This window comes from Schistocerca serialis, chromosome 3 (assembly GCF_023864345.2).
Source record: "Schistocerca serialis cubense isolate TAMUIC-IGC-003099 chromosome 3, iqSchSeri2.2, whole genome shotgun sequence".
Taxonomy (NCBI): Eukaryota; Metazoa; Arthropoda; class Insecta; order Orthoptera; family Acrididae; genus Schistocerca; species Schistocerca serialis.
In genome coordinates, this window is record NC_064640.1 from 145,528,646 (window position 1) to 145,553,399 (window position 24,754).

At 42.5% G+C, this 24,754-nt stretch overlaps 1 protein-coding gene across 1 annotated transcript in view; it reads left to right on the forward strand.

The window, feature by feature from the left end:
• LOC126471550 (trimethyllysine dioxygenase, mitochondrial) overlaps positions 1-16,987 on the forward strand; it is a 497,242-nt gene extending 480,255 nt beyond the window's left edge. The window contains exon 8 of the mRNA XM_050099777.1: positions 16,629-16,987. Coding sequence (XP_049955734.1) covers positions 16,629-16,896 — 268 coding nt within the window. The 3' untranslated portion in view covers positions 16,897-16,987. The remainder of the gene's footprint in view (positions 1-16,628) is intronic.
• The last annotated feature ends 7,767 nt before the right edge of the window (positions 16,988-24,754 follow it).

Here is a 24,754-nt window from a genome sequence, read left to right on the forward strand (position 1 = left end):
GACAAAATCACTGAGCTCCTGTTTATATACTAGAGTTACATTCAGTTTATTAAATGAGTAATTATTTGCAGTTGTTAAGTGAGTTATTATGAGAAAAAGCTCAGTAGGTGGACCTGTCAACTGTCTACCACAAAAGAGCCTTTTCCAAGTGTAACCGCCAGCCTGGGTGGCCGAGCGGTTCTAGAAGCTGCAGTCTGGGACCGCGCGACCGCTACGGTCGCAGGTTCGAATCCTGCCTCGGGCATGGATGTGCCTGATGTCCTTAAGTTAGTCAGGTTTAAGTAGTTCTAAGTTCTAGGGGACTGATGACCTCAGAAGTTAAGTCCCATAGTGCTTCGAGCCATTTGAACCATTTTTAACCATTTGTAACTTGCTGTCAATATGTATTCAAAAATATCGATTTCATTGTCCCCGCCATAACTTTCTGGGATACTTTGTACAGTACGAGGGTTATCAAGTGTATGAGCCCCGCTTCAGCTCTGCTAGCATCTTACGAGGCTCAGAGGCTCAAATGGTCTACTTCAATAGAAGTAGGTCGCCTAGGTGTTGTGGAACTTCAGATATTTCAGTACAAGTCAAGCAATGCACCACAGCAGCTTACTGTTCTAGATTTGAATATAATCAGTGGCTCCATTCAGTGCAGCCCGCTCGACAAGTGTTAGCAATATCTGAATGGAAAAGATATATAGCCTACCAATAACGCTACTGATGGTGAGAAAAGTGCAGAAACTTTTTGGTCATTCATGAAATCACCGCCAAGAGACTAAAAAACAATTACACGGCTCCTACAATATGCTATCGACGATAGAAAGTAACAAGGTGCCACATTTATCAATCCAATTCCTTTCCCAGCAACGCTACATAGGTCACTGACAACATCACACGAATTAAACATACAGGTACGTAGCTTACAGAGTCACTCACTTAACAACTGCAAATAAGTACTAAATAAACTGAAAATAACTCCAGCATATAAACATGTACTCAATGATTTTGTTTATTCACACAAGAGAACTGAGCAGGAAATTCTGGGGAAGTATAATCCGTCTGTAAACTGAAATGCGAGCAGAGTTCACAGTGGGGATATTTACCTTTCCTGGAAGAACATTATAAATGGTTGTACAGGATGACTAAGAATTATTTTCTCTTCTAACGGTGTAGAACAATGTGCGGAGATTTATGAAGATTCTGTCCGTATACATTACCTGAATTAGTGTTATTAGTAGCTCCTATCTGCATTCCATCTACTGTTAACGCATTTTGTGCAAAATTAACACTCCCCGGGCACATCTGCGCACTGCATCGTCAGTGATACATAAGACGTGCAGCGTCCGCATAACTTTGTGAGACAACTTGTAGTTGCTTTTTGTGACGTAGTGGGGTAGACAGAGTCTTCAGTTTGAAGACCTATGAAGGAAGGAAGCGCTTGAACACCATCTAGTGACCTATCTTCCCTTGCGTTTCTATCACATACATCTCCCCTCCACCTTGTTACACCCAGGGAACACAATTTACCCCTCAATAGGGCTATACTCCTCTTACATCACCGAGCGAGTTGGCGCAGTGGTTAGGACACTGGACTCGCATTCGAGATGACGACGGTTCAAACACGCGTCCGGCCATCCTGATTTAGGTATTACGTGATTTCCCTAAGTCGCTTCAGGCAAATGCCCAAATCAACCAACCAACCACTTAGAAGTGGTATACATATTTACAATTTGTTTTTAACGCATCTGATTTAAAGATAAGCACAAGTTTTATATCTTTAGAACAATGTTTTTAATGATCTGCGATTTTTCCATACTCTGAATGCGGAAGCTATTAGTCCTAGAAGAGAAAAAATGAATATTACCTCTTTCGTGGGAAATTTAATGTAAAATCTGCGGTTTTCGAGTTATTCAAGAAAAAGAGAAAAAAGTGACTTTCAGACCCAGCCACATCCCACCTGTCAGGATTTGTATTACGTTGTTCAGGACAGCATGTGCGAAAATTTGTGACTACACAATTTTTGTCCCTAATTTTCCTTTGTTAAATGGACTAAAAGCTCCAAACACGAGAGAGAGGCAAAATAAAAGAAAAAAATTGGAAATTTGTGGCAAGGTCTTATGGGACCAAACTGCTGAGGTCATCGGTCCCTAAGTTTACCCACAACTTCATCTACCTTAAATTAACTTACGGTAAGGATAACATACACATCCATGGCCGAGGGAGGACTCTAACCTCGGATGGGGGAAGCCGCTCGGACAGTGACAAGACGTCCCAGACAGCGCGACTACCCCGCGCGGCAAAATAAAAAAAAATTAAATAAACAATGGAAGGAGTCAAGCAAACCATGACAGCGAAAAAAAAAATTCTTAATGATCACGGAAAAATAAGAGTACAGATACAATGAAACGAAACTTTGTGATGAATAATTTTATTAAAACCGAGCTAGGTGGCGCAGTGGTCAGCATAATGGAACTGTAACTAGGAGGACCGCGATTCAAATCTCCCATCGAAATTTAGATTTTTGTGATTTTCCTAAACCACTCGCGGCAAATACTAGGAATTACGCGGCTGATCTTTCTCATCCTTTTCTAATCCGAGCTTGTGGTCCGACTTCAATTGTAAGTAGGCTGTTTATGTTTTCTCTATGTAAGTAGGCTGTTTATGTTTTCTCTATGTAAGTAGGCTGTTTATGTTTTCTTATTGGCAACGTTACGTAGCGCTCAAAATGAAATCACTGGCTGTGCTGTGTGCAGTCTGTGGCTAGTTTGCATTGTTGTCTGCCATTGTAGAGGGGCAGCTGGATATTAACAGCGCGTAGCGTTGCGCAGTTGGAGGTGAGCCGCCAGCAGTGGTGGATGTGGGGAGAGAGATGGCGGAGTTTTGAAATTTGTCATGAACTGCTATATTTATATCTCTGGTGGCCCACCAATACCATTATCTCTACAAGGACTACAGTGGGTCTACATCTTTGATGATCCATCAATACCATTATTTCACCCAGGACTACAGTGGGTCTGCTCTGTGATGACCTACCAATATTCATCAAAACTTCGACTGACTCTGCAGTGGGTTTGCTCTGTTGTGGCCCATTACCTGTCAGCATGTCGAGAGTCAGCACTGTCTTTCCGTTGGAAGGACAACACTACTTCTTCAAGACTGTATGGAAATCCACTACTTCTATGTGCAATTTCTTTTACTAATGAGAAAGTGTAATTACTATTATGATGAATGATCAGGACTATCTTTATGGACTGTGAAAAAATTTTAGCTTTTGACCAACATTGTTTCAATAAGTGTGTGCATTCTATATCTTTGTTACTGTAATTGTGAAAATTTTTTGTCAAATCTGTATTGGCCAGTGCCCAACACCATTTGTAAAAATTTTTTGTGGGGAGCATGGGGGCTATGTAAGTAGGCTGTTTATGTTTTCTCTATGTAAGTAGGCTGTTTATGTTTTCTCTATGTAAGTAGGCTGTTTATGTTTTCTTATTGGCAACGTTACGTAGCGCTCAAAATGAAATCACTGGCTGTGCTGTGTGCAGTCTGTGGCTAGTTTGCATTGTTGTCTGCCATTGTAGAGGGGCAGCTGGATGTTAACAGCGCGTAGCGTTGCGCAGTTGGAGGTGAGCCGCCAGCAGTGGTGGATGTGGGGAGAGAGATGGCGGAGTTTTGAAATTTGTCATGAACTGCTATATTTGTATATGATGATATCAAGGTAAATACATTGTTTGTTCTCTATTAATATCTTTCATTTGCTAACTATCCCTATCAGTAGTTAGTGCCTTCCATAGTTTGAATCTTTCATTTATCTGGCAGTAGTGGCGCTCGCTGTATTGCAGTAGCTTGAGCAGCGAAGTTTTTGTGAGGTAAGTGATTTGTGAAAGGTATAGTTTAATGTTAGTCAGGGCCATTCTTTAGTAGGGAATTTTGAAAGTCAGATTGCGTTGCGCTAAAAACATTGTGTGTCAGTTTAAGCACAGTCATGTAGAATTGTTCAAAGGGGACGTTTCACAATGACCTCGTTGTCGACAAGACGTTTAGCTCTTAATCTTTCTTCTTTCTTTTGTTAAGCCTCATACTGGTTATTATATCTGTAGTGATGGATTTTGAACTGCACTTCAGTGAGTAAATTCCAATTAATTCAGGGGAAGATGAAAAAGTTTCCGTTTGAAGGCGTTGCTCCAGCGTATATGCAACGTAGTGCGACCATGATGCGGTAAGCACCGACATGTAGCCAATGAATTAGTACGGCTTTTTTGTCTTTCCGACATGCGTGAGGCAAATGCGGGAACGTGAACTATGGCGACATTATTTCCAAATGCGTCCAACATGACCAACGTATTTTTATTCTTTTTTTGGATGCCGAAGGACAAACACCGGTATACATCCATCGGAGAATGAGGAATGTGTATATGACAGCATGTCTGTCGAAAATCACTGCTGTGGAAAACTGCAAGAGGTGCGGCTGCTTCATGACAACGCACGTCCCTCTATAGCAGAAGTTACGCCAACTCAAAAGGGAGACGCTCGAGCGCCCGCCCTATAGTTCTGATCTCTCCCCATGCGATTATCGCTCGTTCGGTTCCCTAAAAAAGTCATTGAAGGGTCGACGATTCCTGTCGGACGAGGATGTGCAGTAGGCAGTTACGGACTTCTTCACGCAGCACGATAGGGTGTTTTATCAAACGTGTATCTTCAACCTGTTGCGAAGGTGAGATAATTGCCTCAATGCTCACGACGGTTTTTCTTGATTGATTCATTCTGGACTTTACGGTCTTAGAACGAAAACTTTGATCGCTCATTATTCTAAGTAAAAGGAATAGGTACGTAGTGTACAGAAAAATAAATTTTATTTTCACAGGATGTCCTGTTTTGGACTACAGCTAATTAATGTAAGTTACAAAATGGTTCAAATGGCTCTAAGAACTATGGGACTTAACATCTGAGGTCATCAGTCCCGTAGACTTAGAACTACTTAAACCTAACCAACCTAAGGACATCCGGCACATCCATGCCCGAGCCAGGATTCGAACCTGCGACCGTAGCAGCAGCGCGGCTCCGGAATGAAGTGTCTAGAAACGCTCGGCCACAGCGGCCGGCAATGTAAATTACACTACTGGCCATTAAAATTACTACACTACGAAGATGACGTGCTACAGACGCGAAATTTAACCGACAGGAAGAACATGCTGTGATATGCAAATTCAGATTTTCAGAGCATTCACACAAGATTGGCGCTGGTGGCAACACCTACAACGTGCTGACACGAGGAAAGTTTCCAACCGATTTCTCATACACAAATAGCAGTTGACCGGCGTTGCCTGGTGAAACGTTGTTGTGATGTCTAGGGTCTGACTATTGAAGCTGAAAATGTCACATTTTAGGTCCTCACGGTTGAATTGATCTAAATAAATTTGAAGAGTGTTGTTCCAGAATTTCTGTTTTTACATAAATATATTTTTTCACATTTTAGTATATCATGCAAGCTTTTGATTTTTCACATTAACAAAGCATAAATTACATTGTTCGCACAAAATACAAAAATACGTCCTATCACATCAGAGGCATGCTTACGACTCTCCCACACTGCAGAAATAACCGTATTCCAAAGGGTTTACACTTTTTCTTAACAAATGAATCTCTACTAGTTTCTATTACATTTTTCCTTTCGATTATTATTTCATAAATGAATCCAGAAATAAACATAGTAACCAGTACAGTATTGCGTGATTAATAATAGAAAATTTAAGTATGCCAGTAGTTTGTAATTTCAAATGTTTCTAAAAAAGATTAACTGTACATTCAGAACTAGTATTTATCGATTATAACCTTGAGACTAAAACATTTTCATAAATTTCAGCTTGAAGTATAACGTACTGTTTATAAAACAATTGAGATAATACCGACCTGCCAGAAATTCGAAAAATAATACTGGTATGGACAACTACTGATGAGGAGAAGTAATGCTAGAGGAGGATGTCCTGTTCCAAGCTCTGTCGGTAGACGGAAGCAGCTTAAACCACTGTATATTGTTAGTGGCATACAGACAGTTGCAACTGTCATAATAACCCAGCTCCTTCATCAAAAACACACAAGACGTAGGGAGACACTAGCTGCTAATACTTTATCAGAGAGTGGTAGGTTTTGCTGGCTCACTTGGCGCCAGATAATGCCGGTGCTTTCCTGCTGCTACCTGAGGGAGTGGCTTCTCAGTAATTGGACGGGCTGCCGGAGGCTGTGAAAGACTGCAGCTAACAGAGAAGCCTTAACTGTTCCTCAAGTAATTCTGAGGCCGTCCGATCACATAGAAGGAATGAGTCCATAATGACTATGCCCCTCACAAAGATTATTTCTACCATCGATAACTCCTTTGAACGACTTAGCTCGGCATTATCTCTCCCCTTTATAGACCACCTTCTCATTCTCTTTTCTACTTTTTCTTTATCGTTATTAGCTTTGTGTTTGCTCATTGGTCGCCCTTAATTTCCTTTTGTTATGCGTTGCCTTCTTCATGGTAACCAAGAGGAACTCGCATTCCTGGTAATCAAAGTTTCCTCAGTCGACCGCCACAGTATGGACGAGTTAACGAGTCATCCTCAACAATTTCTATGTCTGCGCGATAAATAATTTTGAAATGATATTCTGTGAAAATCAAGCCCATGCACATATGCAATTTATATGCTTTCTTTTCTCTCATGTGATAATTACATCCCTTTCAGACCCTCTGGCTACAACTGTGTACGTTAACTTTTACTGTGTCTTAGCTGAAATAGGAGGATTTTTTCCCACTGGAAACCTGAAGTACACATTTGTGAATATTTAACTTTTTCATCATGCTGCGAACTAACATCTCAAATTGTTCGGTCTCATATGCAGTTTCTCTTCGTCCAAATGTCTTGGCTCAAACTCGTCTAGGGATTGAACCGCCCGTGTCGCATTACACACCCTAAATTAGACACTTGTGAGCCGTTGGCTAAATTGTCTGGCTTATGGCAAGTTTATGGAATACAAAATTAATGTAACATATAATAACAGTAATAATAATATCGGGAACTAAAGGAACTAAATTAACGACCCATAAATGATGTAGGCCACACAGTTGCGATTTGGTTAGAGTAATGTTTATTCAGAAAGGAAACTAATAGCGAAAGTGGTCGTATTTAGAGTTGTTGTACACTCGAGTGCATATCCATTTGACACAGTTCGACCATTCACAATCTCGTCGCGAATTACAATTCCGATACTCCACCTTGTTGACTATACGAAAAGTTAAAGTTCACACCAGGCGCCCGGCTGCTCACCGCTCAGAGACCAAGTCCCGCGATACCACATAATGCGAAATTTTCTAAGTGGTTTCACTTCGTAGCTGCCTAAAGACCGACCGTCCGCTTTGGCGTCTCCAGCCGAACTGTCCGCTTCCGCGTCTGTACCAGCACTGTCCGTCCCCAGCCGCGTTTCCCGCGCGCCGAATATCTTCGCTCAACTGACTAGGGCAGTTCCCTTTCATGAAGCCGTCGATCTGATTGGCTACAGCTTATTCTACATTATTTTTCATTTTAACATATTTAAACAATCAAAGGTTGACCACTTTCACGTTCTAAATAAAGTTACAGAGTTGATATTTACAAGGTCTGTCATTTTAATGATGCGCTTCTACATGAAATGTCGATCGTTAAGATCGACCAAAGCGTTCAGATTTTAGTATTCAGGTCTTTGTTACAAAACTTGTACATTTCACTTTAACAGTAAATCCTAAACTATTACAGATACGATCAATATTCAAGTTTTTTTGGAATCACCATGAGAATTTATGAAGGATGGTAGATTGAAATTACTGTGGCTTCATTCTCTGCATTACTACGGAATTAAATAGTTTCCATAAATGTTTCTCCTTATGGCCGATCTTAGGTCAGCCATATTTAACACTGCTATGTCTCCTTGCCCACAAACGGCTTGTACTGGGTTTCCCTGTGACGTAAGTTATCGTCTGTCTCACTCGCACACCACAGCGCTTAGGCCTCAATAGACAATAGACGCCTGTGAGTTTCCCCATCTCGTGGCGAATCTGCGCCCTCTGTGGTACGCAGTCCTGGACGATAGGGTTCGTTTCACATTTCGTGTAGGCTGACTCTTTCGACCATATATTTAAATGAGAGCGCAGTGCTGGTTAACTCACAATGCGCAAGTCTTGCCAACTGTTGGGCGTCACTGTGAAAATATCAGCAAGTCAGTGTTGCAATGCGCAGCAGCTCGTGACCACCTGACTATACGGATGTGATTCGTTCGCTGTATTCCACTGTATAATTGAATATTGTTGTGGTTTAGCAAGGTAGTTATCGAATGATCATTTCACTGTTTATTATATTAGAGATTATTTCGTTATTAGTTATTTTAGTCCATAAATGAAGCCAAGTGTACAAAATGGGTACATATTTTTGTATAATTCTTGCACTTAAAATCATTAAAAAATCACCTAAGAGCATTAACCACATAAAGAAAAATTTTCCTTCCTCCAGAAAAAAATTCTGGCCTGAAACTGATATTATTGTTTACGTGTTTTACCTCCAGATCTACGAAAGTATCGTTAGATGTTCGAAGTGGCTTCTTCATAATACTTACTTTTGCATACACATGTCTGAAAACTGTTGTTCGACAATCATATCTTCCACTTTCCTCTTTTGTATATTTTCTGCATTTATTTTCGCATCTATCCCTCCAGCAGATCTATTTTGCGATTTTACTTCACCATTGATTTTAAATGTTTGCTTATCATTTCTGTTCATTCTTTTTCACTCTTAACATCAACGAATAATTTACTTTCTCTCCTGTCTAAAGTTGCTCTATCACTAATCATAATTTATTTTCTCTTATTTCTGAAGTTGGCAAACCAAAATCATCCAGTCTTCCTCTCCCTTCTTCTTGTTCTCCATTTTTTTCTTCCTTTACCATGTTCTTATGTCATTTTCGTCTGTACGTTCTACCTCGTCATTTGTGGAATACTTTTCATCATTAATCTTCTGTTATATCTGGTGTCTGTACGTTCTACCACGTCATTTGTGGAATACTTTTCATCATTAATCTTCTGTTATATCTGGTGTCCTTCAACTGCAGCTTTTCTCCTTCTTTCTCTCTCTTCTGTTCCCAGCAACTTTCCTTCCTTTTACTTTTTTATTCACCCTGTTCTCTTCATCACTGCTCTCCATCTCTGCTCTCCATTTTAATAACTACTTTCCTTTACACTACTTTCATCATACCGAATAGCTTCTGAAATGTTTGAACCTAAGAGTTTTTGTCCTCATCTCACTTTCCTCTTCTTTTCTTCGCTGCTCATCTACCCGTGTATCTTCTCTGTTCCAGATACTCGGATGCCATTTTCTATTCTTGTTTCTTCTCCCTTTCTATGTCTTTCTGTCCGCAGCTCGTGGTATAGTGGCTGGCATTGCTGTCTCTGGATCATGGGGTCCTGGGTTCGATTCCCAGCCGGGTCGTGGATTTTCTCCTCTCGGCATTTGGTGTTTGTGTTGTCCGCATCATTTACTCATCAATCGTGAAAGGGGTAAATCTGGACTCTGTAAAGATTAGGAATTTGTGCGTGGGCTGATAACCGCACAGTTAAGCACTCCATAAATCAAATATCATCATCATCTATGTATTTCTTTTCCACATTTATTTACCAATTGTCTTAAGTATAGTAATAACGATAAATCCGCCCCTCATTTTCTGAATACCTTCCTGGGATCACAGATCCTTTTTTGCATCTGTACGCCATTCTTTAAATGTAGACAGCAATTGCTAGTGGCTCACCATTTATTAAGAAAAAAATGCGCTATGGGCCTGTTTCAAAAGTTATCTAGTTCGGAAGCAGGCAGTTGTCATGTGCTTTATAGATTTACATCGCGAATTACGAAAACCACTTTATAAGTAAAGGCTCTAGTCAGCATAATTTTGGTGGTTTTCATTCTCTGCTCTTTCGATAAGATGGGCAGTTTTCCTACTGAATAAGACCGACTACTAACAATTCTCCTGAACTCTGGAAGAAAGCATGCCGCGTTGCTTCCCATCATGTAATGGAATATGAATAACCTAATCAAATATGTTATTTTCGTTATGGTGGGGTCTATTCGGTTTCAGAACGCTTGTAATCGCTCATTGTCATTTTACAGCAAGGCGGCCTGTCAACCAGGGAAGGTTTGTGCAACAACGTCTCAATCACATTGTACTGTATTAATTCTTTAGTTTCATATGACTTATTCTTTAATTCCCTATTACTCTCGAATCTAAGCTCGCACATGTTTGCACATATACAACTGGTGCTAAATGTTTTTGAGCAGATTGTTGTCGTTTACTTTGCCCATCCACTTTAATACACATACTTAAACTTATCGACCGTACGTTTAAGACTGATTACATTGCATAACATCATTTTCAAATCCACATACGAGTATGCCCTCGAAGGTTCCTTTGGTATACTGTATACGTAAGTACGATACTGTAGTGTCTGTGTTGTTATGAAAAATGACGCATGTCAGAACGCTACAGCGGTTATGAAATACATGAAATGTATTCGCAGTTGCGAATATGGACGACCATCAGCTGTATAATGGAATGACGGAAATTAAAATTAGTGTCGGACCGGAACTTGAATTTCCCGCTTATCGTTAGCGCTAGCCTTACCATTAGGCAATCTTTTTTTTATCGTCCAGCTTCTAAGCTGTACTTGCAAATAAATCATTACATTCTATTTGAAAAAAGAAATCGGAAAAGGATGGAATTCCATTGATGAGGAAGGAAAAATAAACATTATCTCCAATTTGTGATGTGAGTAGAATTAACACAAGTATGTGTTATTTGCAGCCCTCCGTTGTGCAATATATGAAATGAAATTTCTTCTTGATATTTCTTCTTTCCTAAGTGGTAAACAGAGAAACTTATATGACACGAATGACTATCACTTCATTGTTGAAGGCGCTCAGTCCGGAACCGCGCGACTGCTACGGTCGCAGGTTCGAGTCCTGCCTCGGGCATGGATGTGTGTGATGTCCTTAGGTTAGTTAGGTTTAAGTAGTTCTAAGTTCTAGGGGACTGATGACCACAGATGTTAAGTCCTATAGTGCTCAGAGCCATTTGAACCATTTGAACCAATTTGCTCTCCTGTTCTGCGAGAGACAGGAAATGTAAGAACATTAAATGGGAAATAAAACTGCCTTCTGCAATGGTAAGCGCCTAGGATAATATCCTAACATTTCAACAATAACTAAAGTCTCAGGAGGCAACTAGGATTCTTATATATAGAACAGTGTCAACCTCTGCTATCCGAAATACTGAATTTGAAGTATTTAACCGTTGATTATGATGTCCAACAAATTTCCAAATAATCTCCTATAGTCACGATGTTGGTTTATTTTAAGGTGTTCAATTTCGATGTAAGAGTAATAACCTAGGAAATTAGCTTGCCTATTCTGCGTAACAAACGATGCTGTGTGCCCCATGATCCACGTTGTAGCGTTGTTTTTTGCTCGTGGATACCTGAGTTTGTGTGGCTGAATGATCTCTAAAAGGTCTACACTATTGGGCGTCATGCGGTCTATCACCGACATTCTTTGAAGAAGAAACGTTGTAATTTCTTCTGCATGTCTGCACGTGAGCCTATGAATTAATGTATCGACTCTCCCGCATGCGTCACAGTTGGGCGTCGGATGAAGGCCTATCTTATGTAGCTTGTCATTCGTTGCTACTTTATCGTTGACTGTGAAATACCAGTCGGCTATGATGCGTGACGGTAACATGTCGCTATGCAAATTCCACCATACTACCATACTCGTATACTCCATGTTATATGTTGATAGCCGGCCGCTGTGGCCGTGCGGTTCTAGACGCTTCAGTCTAGACAGCTACGGTCGCAGGTTCGAATCCTGCCTTGGGCATAGATGTGTGTGCTGTCCTTAGGTTAGATAGGTTTAATTAGTTCTAAGTTCTAGGGGACTGATGACCACAGATGTTAAGTCCCATAGTGCTCAGAGCCATTTGAACCATTTTTTTATGTTGATATTTGTCTTCGAGACGATTCCTGTGGTTTGTTGTCATAGGAAGGTTATAAAGTTTTCTTTTGGTCAGACTGCCGGTATCGACGATGTTGTGTCGGATGTGACTCAGTTCCAAGTAGTACAGTCGCACATGTAAGTAATAAAACGGAATGCCGGTGATATCAACGGGTGGGTCAAGGCTATGAGGCTTCCACCGCTGGATGAGGTTTGTGATGATACTGATCCTCCGGGTACGAACTTTCTTCCTGATGCGATTTACGGGCAGGGTGACACATTTTTGGTGTACCTTAAAGTGTTTAAGGCCAACTTTGAACGTAGTTAAAGTTAATGTATCAAATTGAACTTTGAAAATGTGCCTCTAAAAAGAAACAAGCATAGCGCTTGTTGTATACTCTTTGCTAGATGGTCGGATATAGGGATAATTTGCGCCAAATAATTCATCATTCTTGTAATGGCGAACCCTATGGTCTTAACTTTCTGTAGTATGTTAAAATCACGGTCGGAGTGGAGTATCAAAGCAGTAGGTAATTTATTAAGCATTTGTGGCCAGTTCTTCGTCAGGAGTTTGCCTGGGATGGCCTCAAAGGTTACACCGGAAGTTTTGTGACAATCTTTCACATTGCACCAGGTAATACGGGATATATCTCCGATACCGCCTCTGATGGGCAAAACTGTGGTTTTATTTCTATTTAATATTGCTCCTGAAAGAGACGTGAATGCTTGTAGAAGAGTTTCTGCCGACATAAGTTGTTGTGTGTCGGTATCCAGCGGTAACTGTCCTGGTGTGGATGGAGGGGCCGAAGTGCTGTCCATCCCATCGGGAATGCCTTTCTCACTGCTTTCCACCTGTACTGGCATTGCCGCTTCGTTAACATGTTCCGGCTGCCAGGGTTGTGGTACAGTCCCCGCGATTACCTCACTCAATAATGAACAAGACTTTCACTACCGTCTGCAAGACGTTCCCGCGGAAGGTGAACCGGACGTCGACGTGTGCAGTTCATCTGCAGATGTTCTGTTGAATGGCAGATCGAACAGGTAGGAGGTTGACCCATGTAAGTTACCTGCACGTGACAGCCACGAATGACAACATACGAAGGTATATGCTTTTTTAAGTCTTTACGTATACTTCTCACACCGGTGTTAACTTGGTAAAGATATGCACTTGACCATTTTTCATTGGTAACAGACAAAACAGCGCCGTACAGAGACAGAGAACGTGCAGTGAGCTCATCAGGACACTAAATACCCTGTCGGTTCTCACTCCGTATCCCGAAGGCACGATCTGGACATTGCTAATACTACAGTCTGTTTGACGAAACGCCAAGAGACCCGGGTTCGATTCCCGGCTGGGTCGGAGATTTTCTCCGCTCAGGAAGTGGGTGTTGTGTTGTCCTCATTATCATTTCACCATCATCAGTAGAATGCAACGGGAAACCACCACTGGAATCACTTCCCTAGACGCTCATGCGGTGGACCTCTCTGACGAGGCTTCCCCCACAAGACCTGCCGTAAAGCAGAGCACAAAGTTAAGTTTAACGAAATTGTCTCATGCCAGTATGCTCCTCAACGAATTTCTCGTAAGCGTCACTCGAAATAAATTTGACAAATAACGAGTATTGCACAAAGTCCAACTGACACGTGTCGACTATATCTTCAGGCAATTTCAAATCTACAAAAATCCACTCGTGAATTTCAAACGCCATCGACCGCAGTGCATCGCTATCGAAAACACACTGAACGCTGTTGGCTCTGGTAATTGTTGAAAAAATGGCTCTGAGCACTATGGGACTTAACATCTATGGTCATCAGTCCCTTAGAACTTAGAACTACTTAAACCTAACTAACCTAAGGACAGCACACAACACCCAGCCATCACGAGGCAGAGAAAATCCCTGACCCCGCCGGGAATCGAACCCGGGAATCTGGGCGTGGAAAGCCAGAACGCTACCGCACGACCACGAGATGCGGGCGGTAATTGTTGAAACGTCCTTAGAACAGTTATAAACAAAACAGACGTCCCGGCGGAGGTTCGAGTCCTCCTTCGGGCATGGGTGCGTGTGTTTGTCCTTAGGATAGTTTAGGTTAAGTAGTGTGTAAGTTTAGGGACTGATGACCTTAGCAGTTAAGTCCCATAAGGTTTCACACACATTTGATTTGAAAACAGACGTAAGCAGCGCTCCCACACGCTGCTCGGCTCCCCACCTCGGCACCGCTCGCGATGTAAACAATGCCCGCGCAACGGCCCGTCACCGCGCGATGTGCACTGGCCGAGTGCCCGACCACGACTGGCTATCCGAGCACAACCTGCGGCTGGACGCAAACTTATATATGTCATCAACCATGTGTCTACAACCTGTACTCATACATTCATTACATATATTTCCGTACGGGGCAGACATTTCAATTGGAAGTTGCTTGCCCGGTGTCGGCGGGTAAATACGATTTTGCAGTGGCTGTGTTATTCAGAAGTACGATGCAAAGTTAATGGGTCTGGCTGCGAGTAGTGCTCGGATAGCTTAATTGTAAGGCGACCGCTCGCGATAACCGGGAAATCCGGGTTCGACTGTGGTCCGGCACAAATTTCCATTGCCGTCAATCCATTATACACTACTGGCCATTAAAATTGCTACGCCAAGAAGAAATGCAGATGATAAATGGGTATTCATTGGACAAATATATTACAGTAGAACTGACATGTGATTACATTTTCACGGAATTTGGGTGCATAGATCCTGAGAAATCAGTACCCAGAACAACCAACTCTGGCCGTAATAACGACCTTGATACGCCTGGGCATTGAGTCAAACAGAGCTTGGATGGCATGTACAGGTACAGCTGCCCATGCAGCTTCAACACGATACCACAGGTCATCAAGAGTAGTGACTGGCGTATTGTGACGAGCCAGTTGCTCGTCCATCATTGACCAGACGTTTGCAGTTGGTGAGAGATCTGGAGAATGTACTGGCCAGGGCAATAGTCGAGCATTTTCTGTATCCAGAACGGCCCGTACAGGACCTGCAACATGCGGTCGTGCATTATCCTGCTGAAAGGTAGGGTTTCGCAGGGATCGAATGAAGGGTAGAGCCACGGGTCGTAACACATCTGAAACGTAACGTCCACTGTTCGAAGTGCCGTCAATGCGAAAAATTATTCAAATGGCTCTGAGCACTGTGGGACTAAACTTCTAAGGTCATCAGTCCCCTAGAACTTAGAACTACTTAAACCTAACTAACCTAAGGACATCACACACATCCATGCCCGAGGCAGCATTCGAACCTGCGACCGTAGCGGTCACGCGGTTCCAGACTGTAGCGCCTAGAACCACTCCGCCACCCCGGCCGGCGCCGTCAATGCGAACAAGAGGTGACCGAGACGTGTAACTAATGCCACCCCATACCATCACGCCGGGTTATTCGCCAGTATGGCGATGACGAATACACGCTTCCAATTTGCGTTCATCGCGATGTCGCCAAACACGGATGCAACCATCATGATGCTGTAAACAGAACCTGGATTCATCCGAAAAAATGACGTTTTGCCATTCGTGCACCCAGGTTCGTCGTTGGTACACCATCGCAGGCGCTCCTGTCTGCGATGCAGCGTCAAGGGTAACCGCAGTCATGGTCTCCGAGCTGATAGTCCATGCTGCTGCAGACGTCGTCGAACTGTTCGTGCAGATGGTTGTTGTCTTGCAAACGTCCCCATCTGTTGACTCAGGGATCAGGACGTGGCTGCACGATCCGTTACAGCCATGCGGATAAGATGCCAATCATCTCGACTACTAGTGATACGAGGCCGTTGGGATCCAGCACGGCGTTCCGTATTACCCTCCTGAACCCACCGATTCCATATTCAGCTAACAGTCATTGGATGTCGACCAATGCGAGCAGCAATGTCGCGATACGATAAACAGCAATCGCGATAGGCTACAGTCCGACCTTTACCAAAGTCGGAAACTTGATGGTACGCATTTCTCCTCCTTACGCGAAGCATCACAACGTTTCACCAGGCAACGCCGGTCAACTGCTGTTTGTGTACGAGAAATCGGTTGGAAACTTTCCTCATGTCAGCACGTTGTAGGTGTCGCAACCGGCGCCAACCTTGTGTGAATGCTCTGAAAAGCTAATCATTTGCATATCACAGCATCTTCTTCCTGTCGCGTCTGTAGCACGTCATCTTCGTTGTGTAGCAATTTTAATGACCAGTAGTGTACAACTGATGGTTGTCCATATTCACACCTGCGAATCCATTTCGTGTATACATAAGTTTTTTATTCGATATTACGGAGTATCCATGAACAGTTTAATTTCAGATGGTTGTACCAGACCCTCGACCTATAAAAATGTGATAGCTGAAAATTTGTAAACATATGTTGTGAAGATCTCTTCCTTTCTCAAAAAACATAGCCCCTGTAGTTGGGATTGAAGTGGTTTTAAAAGTGTTGTTGCTGAATCTCCCATCGCGGACGCTTATAATGTTTTGATAGATTGACAACAGTTCAATGAAATATTTCTGTACGCAAAAGACATTTTTAACCTATTATTTGGGCTAAATGTAAATTTTATTTTTAAAATCACTGCACTTTTTTCATTTCAGATTCAATCTTTTGGATCGTGCACCTTTCAGCAGTGTTCCGACAGCAGAAGTGAAACAGTTCTACGAAGATATTCGTATACTGGCATCGGAAATAAGCAAGCCTGAAGGCGAAATGTGGATCAAGCTGTCTCCTGGACTGGTACTGTTCATAGACAACTGGAGGGTTCTTCACGGAAGAGAGGCCTTCTCCGGTTACAGGAAGCTGACTGGCTGCTACATCGGTCGGTCAGATTTTCTCAGCAAGGCAAGAGTTCTCGGAGTACTCTGAAGAAGACTCGACGGTGTGAACATTCAGCACTTTCCTAAATGTGTGCCAAGCCAATCTCAAAATAGAGAAATAAATGAAACAAGAACAAGAAGACTTTTCTGATGTATACAACTCTTGAATATATGCGCTGAAACAATTTCGGAACTCTTTCCAGGTTCAAAATACACAATTGCTTGACGATGTAAGATTCTTGTTCATACAGTGATTTCAGAGATTGTCGCTGCCTAATGATTCACGGTATTCTTGTCGGGTCACCGTCAGATTTTAAAGCCAAAGTGACGTAATAATCTGTATTACTAAACCACTATCGCAGTACACGGTTCCAGTTGCGAGTTACCTATCTAACGGCCTTCAGGGGTGGCAAAAACTTAATTTTCAATATTTCACGTAATTATTGACCGATGATAATTAGTTGGAACCCTCAGCTGCCGACAGGTGTTGTTGGTATACCTCGATGAAAACAGTTGAAAATGTGTGCCCCGACCGGGACTCGGACCCGGGATCTCCTGCTTACATGGCAGACGCTCTATCCATCCTTTTTTTTTATCTCATTTTGTTCTATTTTGTTCTATATTGTTCGTTGAATTTGTTCGTGGTGGACGTCCGATGACACTCGTTCAGGTTTTTCGTTGATCCGATTACTCAGTTTTTTTTATTACAAAGGCTAGCTAAACCCTCTGACCGAACACGCTGAGCTACTATGCTGGTATCCATCTGAGCTACCGAGGACACAGATGAATAGTGCGACTGCAGGGACTTACCCCTTGCACGCTCCCCGTGAGACCCACATTCCCAGCTGTTCACAATCTACATGCGTAATGTACCTAATAGATAGATTATGGACAGTTGGGAAGTGCCGCGCGGGATTAGCCGAGCGGTCTCAGGCGCTGCAGCCATGGACCGTGCGGCTGTTCCCGGCGGAGTTTCGAGTCCTCCCTCGGGCATGGTTGTATGTGGTAGTCCTTAGGATAATTTAGGTTAAGTAGCGTGTAAGCTTAGGGACTGATGACCTTAGCAGTTAAGTCTCATAACATTTCACACATTTGAACATTTTTAGTTGGGAAGGTGGGTCTCAGAGGGAGCGTGCAAGGGATAAGTTCCTGCAATCGCGATATTCATTTGCGTCCTCGGTGGCTCAGATGGACGTCCACCTCAATACCTGAGTGGCGCCGGCACGGTAGCTCAGCGTGTTCGGTCAGACGGCTGCGTGCTCTTTGTGAAAAAACTGAGTCAAGGAATCAAAGAGCAACTTGAACGGATGTCTTGTGACGTCCACCCAGACCAAACGCAACAAACTATATCGAACAAAATGAAAAAAAAGAAAAAAAAGATGGATAGAGCGTCTGCCATGTAAACAGGAGATCCCAGGTTCGAGTCCCGGTCGGGGCACACATTTTCAACTGTCCCCATCGAGGTATATCAACAACACCTGTCGGCAGCTGAGGGTTTCAAATAATTCATTTATTCTAGAGAAGCTGCACGGTCATCAATGGTATTTCTTCTTTCGAGAACAGTTACTATCTTCATATATTATTGACCGAATTTAAAAAATTAAAACGCTTTCATAATCTATTTATTAAGAGGTATAACAATATGGTAAAAGTTTAACACAATAACACAAGTATTTCGCTTATAAACTGTGTGTTTGCCTTGAGGCAATGTAAGTGACGGCGCGCAAATACCCGGATTATATGGATCCAGTATTTGAGAATGAGAGCGCTTAGCGACTTCTGATCAAACATTATACATAATTTCAATATTTGTGAACTTTTCTGTCACTGACACCCAGCACCAAACGATGAAAGGAAAATAGTATATCGCGTACTAAAATTTCGCTGTTCATCAAGTAAGACTTCAGCATCAGATATTGCATTTTAATTTATTACTTCTTTAGCACAGCCTCTATTTGCCACACAGCTTGCAGGCAGTATCCGCACCTACTGTGGGGAGGCTGGTGGAAATTTAGGTTGCTGTTATATAATGTTTGGTTTATAATGTAATGTAGAAAAGAATGCATTTCCCTGCCGTTTAACCATATGTGGGGCGGCTGGTTGGAATTAATTGTTATATAAATGTTCCTATTAATTATGCTGTCTTTTGCCGTTCTCAACACTGGCTCTCTAACTACAATTTTGGCAACCAGAAAGTAATTAGCAAAACGTGAAGCCCTTAATTAGAATTCCTAGTGCCCACTTCATCTGAGAAATACACTTATAGCTACAGCTTATAGCTCTGAGGAATTAGGAGATTGTCTGGGATTCATAATCAAACACGATCGTGAAAAAACGTTCGCTATATTCTGAAAGTCACAGATGAAAAAAAAGAATGTGCATTCAACACACAGGCAAGTAACCATAATAAAAGTCCGACGTGGCTAACTAAAATATTTTGGGCGAGAGAATTAATTTAATTACACTGCACGCAGTAGACGAGCTCTGAACTTGCCCTTTGGAGATACGCTATCGCTGTAGTATTATAGTTATTCAAATGAAACTTCTCACATCTTTATGGTTATAGCGGATCTCCATTCTACTTAAATATAAACATCATAGCCTTATTTATTAGCCTACTTAATCTATCTTGCTTCCTTAATTTTTAAGACAAAAACCAGAAAATCATGAATTTCAACTAAAATCTTAATTTGTGAGATCCAAAGTACTGTTTCTATTAAATTATTATGAAAAAGGAATCTAAATATAAATTTTAAGTCTCTAGCTCTTTTCTGTTGCACCAATGATTTTTACAGAAATACGTCCAAATTTCGAAAATGGTTAAAGTTATTGAACTGACATTCAACACATGTTGATTTAGTATTACTCCTGACATGCTAGAAACGTTTCAGGTTATTTACTTGATTTTTAAAGTATTGCGCAACATTTATGACGTCAGAGCTAGTTACGCCGGCCGGTGTGGCCGTGCGGTTCTAAGCGTGTCAGTTTGGAACCGCGTGACCGCTACGGTCGCAGGTTCGAATCCTGCCTCGGGCATGGATGTGTGTGATGTCCTTAGGTTAGTTAGGTTTAAGTAGTTCTAAGTTCTAGGGGGCTGATGATCTCAGTAGTTAAGTCCCATAGTGCTCAGAGCCATTTGAACCATTTTTTTGAGCTAGTTACAGCGGACTAGGCTGGCACACAATGGAAAGACTGATGTGAATTTTATACAGCGTGAGTAGGCTGCTTCCCTACACTACCATTGTATTTACCTGGAAAATTGTATCATAACATGACAGATAGTTCAGGAAATATGACGTCATAGACATTTATATGCGCAATAACTACCGGTAGCTTCTGCTTAAACTAGCTCACAGCACAACTTCACTTCCAGACATGACGTTTTAATTTATTAATTCTTTACTTCTAACTCTATTTGCAACATACTTTGGAGACAGTATCGACATACGTCACTGAATTTACCTGCAAAATGGTATCAATGTACAACACATAGTTCAGAAAGATATGACGTTATAAGCATTGAGATGCGTGGAAAACTAGCTTTTGTTTAAAATGGAGTGCAAATCACCCAGAATATATTCATCCAGTGCTTCATAATGAGAACACTTAGCGATTTCCAACAAATTTTAAGCATAATTTCTAAACTTTTGCTTGCTTACACACTGAAAGTCACGTACATAACACATTAGCTCATATTTAAAGCAATCAGACGTTTGAAGTTGTTTTATACATGGCAGTACCATTCTTTAAAGGATCGTGGGTTTACGGTTAGATCATAATAGTGTAAGTAGTTATCAAAAGATATTTTAATAAAATCGATAACCTATTTCGGCTTTACAGCTATCATCAGATCTGAAAAATGAGAAAATATAAATAAATACCTATCAACAGATTTATAAAACAAGGAAATGTACGTTAAATATGCTAATGAAATGAACAAATTGCCTAAAACTTACAGCAACGACACTTGGGAATGTAGTCTGCACATAAAAGAACAAGAGCATCGAGCGCATGTTTATAGATTAAGTAAAATTTACAATCATCGCCGATAATGGAGCTAGTAAAATATTAGTTACTGATGATTGAAAGTACATAAATATAATACAGAACATAAACAAACGTAGTGTATATTATAAAATGTAGAATTGAATAGGGTAAGTGGGAGTAAAAGAACACATTTTTGGTTTTACTAAATATTTTTAAAAAACTTGCAAGAAATACTGTATCAATTACGCGTGAGCCGGTCGGTTTGGCCGAGCGGTTCTAGGCGCTTCAGTCTGGAAACGCGCGACCGCTACGTCGCAGGTTCGAATCCTGCCTCGGGCATGGATGTGTGTGATGTCCTTAGGTTAGTTAGGTTTAAGTAGTTCTAAGTTCTAGGGGACTGATGACGGCAGATGTCAAGTCCCATAGTGCTCAGAGCCAATTACGCGTGAAACATCTGTTTCGACATCTTGGTAACATTATGTTAAGCTTTGAAGGTCATCCGATTATTATTATTATTATCCCTATGCCTGGTGATGTCTATTCTTTCGGGCAACCATATGGAACTTTTGGTTGGACGGGGGACGTGCTCGGATTGCCAAGGTTGTTAAGGCGACCGTTCGCCTAAAGTAGGAAATTCGGGTTCGATTCCCAGTCCGGAACAAATTTTCATCTGTCGTCGTTGATTTAGCTCAATGTCGCACTGCAGCTAAATGGCGGATATTTCTTTTATCATCTTTATTTTTCGGCGAAATGTAAAAGTAAATGTCGTAATGACCTGAGAGTAAAGCCGAAAAAACCTTTACCGAGGAAAATGCAGCGCTGCAGTATTGCTTGCTCTTCCTCTAATGAAAAAGTGACTCGGTTGAGGCGCGCACTACTTTTGCCGGTTTTAAGACGTTTTCTTAAAGTAACCTCTGAAAGCACGGTAGCTTTGGATGCTTGCCATACTGAGCTCCTGCGTTTAATAAGGCCAAGAGCTTGGTGGTAGAGCGGCTGTATTAATGGCCGTTAAGTTGATGTTTTCGGTCAGTTTCTGGCAAAAAAAAAAAAAATGCACAAAAATTCCATGAAAGACGTGATTATATTCGAAGTGTGTTTGAGAGGTAGGTATGTATGAAAAAAAAACACTATTCAACGAAAGAAAACTATAGGAGGGAAAAATTAATACAATTTCTCTAAGGTGAATAATGAGGCTATAAGATAAATAAACACCAAAAAAGATGCTTGAATAAGCTAGAAGAGACTATACAACTCAAAGCACAGGTTATAGGACAAAAGTTTGCTAATCGTTTCCTAATGGGGTAAAGATACGCCCTGCAAACTTCTACCGCATGAAACTCATTTTGCTATTTTAATTTTTTTCCAGTCTACAAGAAACACACATAACTAACTAAAGTCGTGGAGTTGGGGGAGGATATTGGAAACTTTTAGCCGCCAGTTCCGGTATCGAGTCTATCTAATTTTCTAAATACACTCCTGGAAATGGAAAAAAGAACACATTGACACCGGTGTGTCAGACCCACCATACTTGCTCCGGACACAGCGAGAGGGCTGTACAAGCAATGATCACACGCACGGCACAGCGGACACACCAGGAACCGCGGTGTTGGCCGTCGAATGGCGCTAGCTGCGCAGCATTTGTGCACCGCCGCCGTCAGTGTCAGCCAGTTTGCCGTGGCATACGGAGCTCCATCGCAGTCTTTAACACTGGTAGCATGCCGCGACAGCGTGGACGTGAACCGTATGTGCAGTTGACGGACTTTGAGCGAGGGCGTATAGTGGGCATGCAGGAGGCCGGGTGGACGTACCGCCGAATTGCTCAACACGTGGGGCGTGAGGTCTCCACAGTACATCGATGTTGTCGCCAGTGGTCGGCGGAAGGTGCACGTGCCCGTCGACCTGGGACCGGACCGCAGCGACGCACGGATGCACGCCAAGACCGTAGGATCCTACGCAGTGCCGTAGGGGACCGTACCGCCACTTCCCAGCAAATTAGGGACACTGTTGCTCCTGGGGTATCGGCGAGGACCATTCGCAACCGTCTCCATGAAGCTGGGCTACGGTCCCGCACACCGTTAGGCCGTCTTCCGCTCACGCCCCAACATCGTGCAGCCCGCCTCCAGTGGTGTCGCGACAGGCGTGAATGGAGGGACGAATGGAGACGTGTCGTCTTCAGCGATGAGAGTCGCTTCTGCCTTGGTGCCAATGATGGTCGTATGCGTGTTTGGCGCCGTGCAGGTGAGCGCCACAATCAGGACTGCATACGACCGAGGCACACAGGGCCAACACCCGGCATCATGGTGTGGGGAGCGATCTCCTACACTGGCCATACACCACTGGTGATCGTCGAGGGGACACTGAATAGTGCACGGTACATCCAAACCGTCATCGAACCCATCGTTCTATCATTCCTAGACCGGCAAGGGAACTTGCTGTTCCAACAGGACAAGGCACGTCCGCATGAATCCCGTGCCACCCAACGTGCTCTAGAAGGTGTAAGTCAACTACCCTGGCCAGCAAGATCTCCGGATCTGTCCCCCATTGAGCATGTTTGGGACTGGATGAAGCGTCGTCTCACGCGGTCTGCACGTCCAGCACGAACGCTGGTCCAACTGAGGCGCCAGGTGGAAATGGCATGGCAAGCCGTTCCACAGGACTACATCCAGCATCTCTACGATCGTCTCCATGGGAGAATAGCAGCCTGCATTGCTGCGAAAGGTGGATATACACTGTACTAGTGCCGACATTGTGCATGCTCTGTTGCCTGTGTCTATGTGCCTGTGGTTCTGTCAGTGTGATCATGTGATGTATCTGACCCCAGGAATGTGTCAATAAAGTTTCCCCTTCCTGGGACAATGAATTCACGGTGTTCTTATTTCAATTTCCAGGAGTGTAGATTTAGGTTCACCTAATTCTCAGTCAATACTACACAAATTTTACATTGGAAACGTACAAAAGTGACTTACCACATTTTTTTCAGCTGAAAGCGTCTGACTGGCGCAAAGTTCCATAGTAGACCAGAGGAGATGATGACGTGTGCGCCACTTGGTGGGAAAATGGTAAATTTCTGCTTGAGGGACCTCAGAACTGAGGTGTACTCTTGCCCCGCTCGTACTTTTACCTCCATTTATCCAACCTTTTGATGTTTGTAAAACGTGGCATCATCGGTACAGAAACAGTTACTAAATTTACCGTGTGTAATAGCTATCAATCAGGTCATTACATGCGTGATGAAAGACAGTAATAAATTATATGAGATAAAAGTTATAAATATGAAGATAATTTAAAATGCTTTTGAAGGCTCTACCGATGCAGTTGGATTACAAAGGTATAGCTTAAAATGCGGTACACCGCACCGCAGATGTCACAGAAATTTATATATGATACCTCATAGTGTAGGGCATTTTACGGGAAGTTATGACGGTTAAAATAAGATTGAGCATGAGATATGAATGTAGGGTGACCTGAATAAGAATACAAGAAAGTAACTACAGGTACGCAGATATTATTAAAAATCGACTGCACTAAATGTATGGGTAGACGAAGCAGTCTATGTGCCATCATTAGGTGAATGAGCTGAGGCTATCGGCGAAAGTAGCGGGCGGTCTGTCCGCTGTGTTGACATCAGTGGGCCGCTAGTTTTTCGGCGTGATACACAAAAAATGCTTCAAATGGCTCTGAGCACTATGATACTTAACTTCTGAGGTCATCAGTCCCCTAGAACTTAGAACTACTGAAACCTAACTAACCAAAGTACATCATACACATCCATGCCCGAGGCAGGATTCGAACCTGCGACCGTAGAGGTCGTGCGGTTGCAGACTGTAGCTCCTAGAGCCGCTCGGCCACCCCGGCCGGCCATGATGCACAGTTCTCATAATAAACGTGGCAGCAATAACACTGAAGTGCCAAAGAAACTG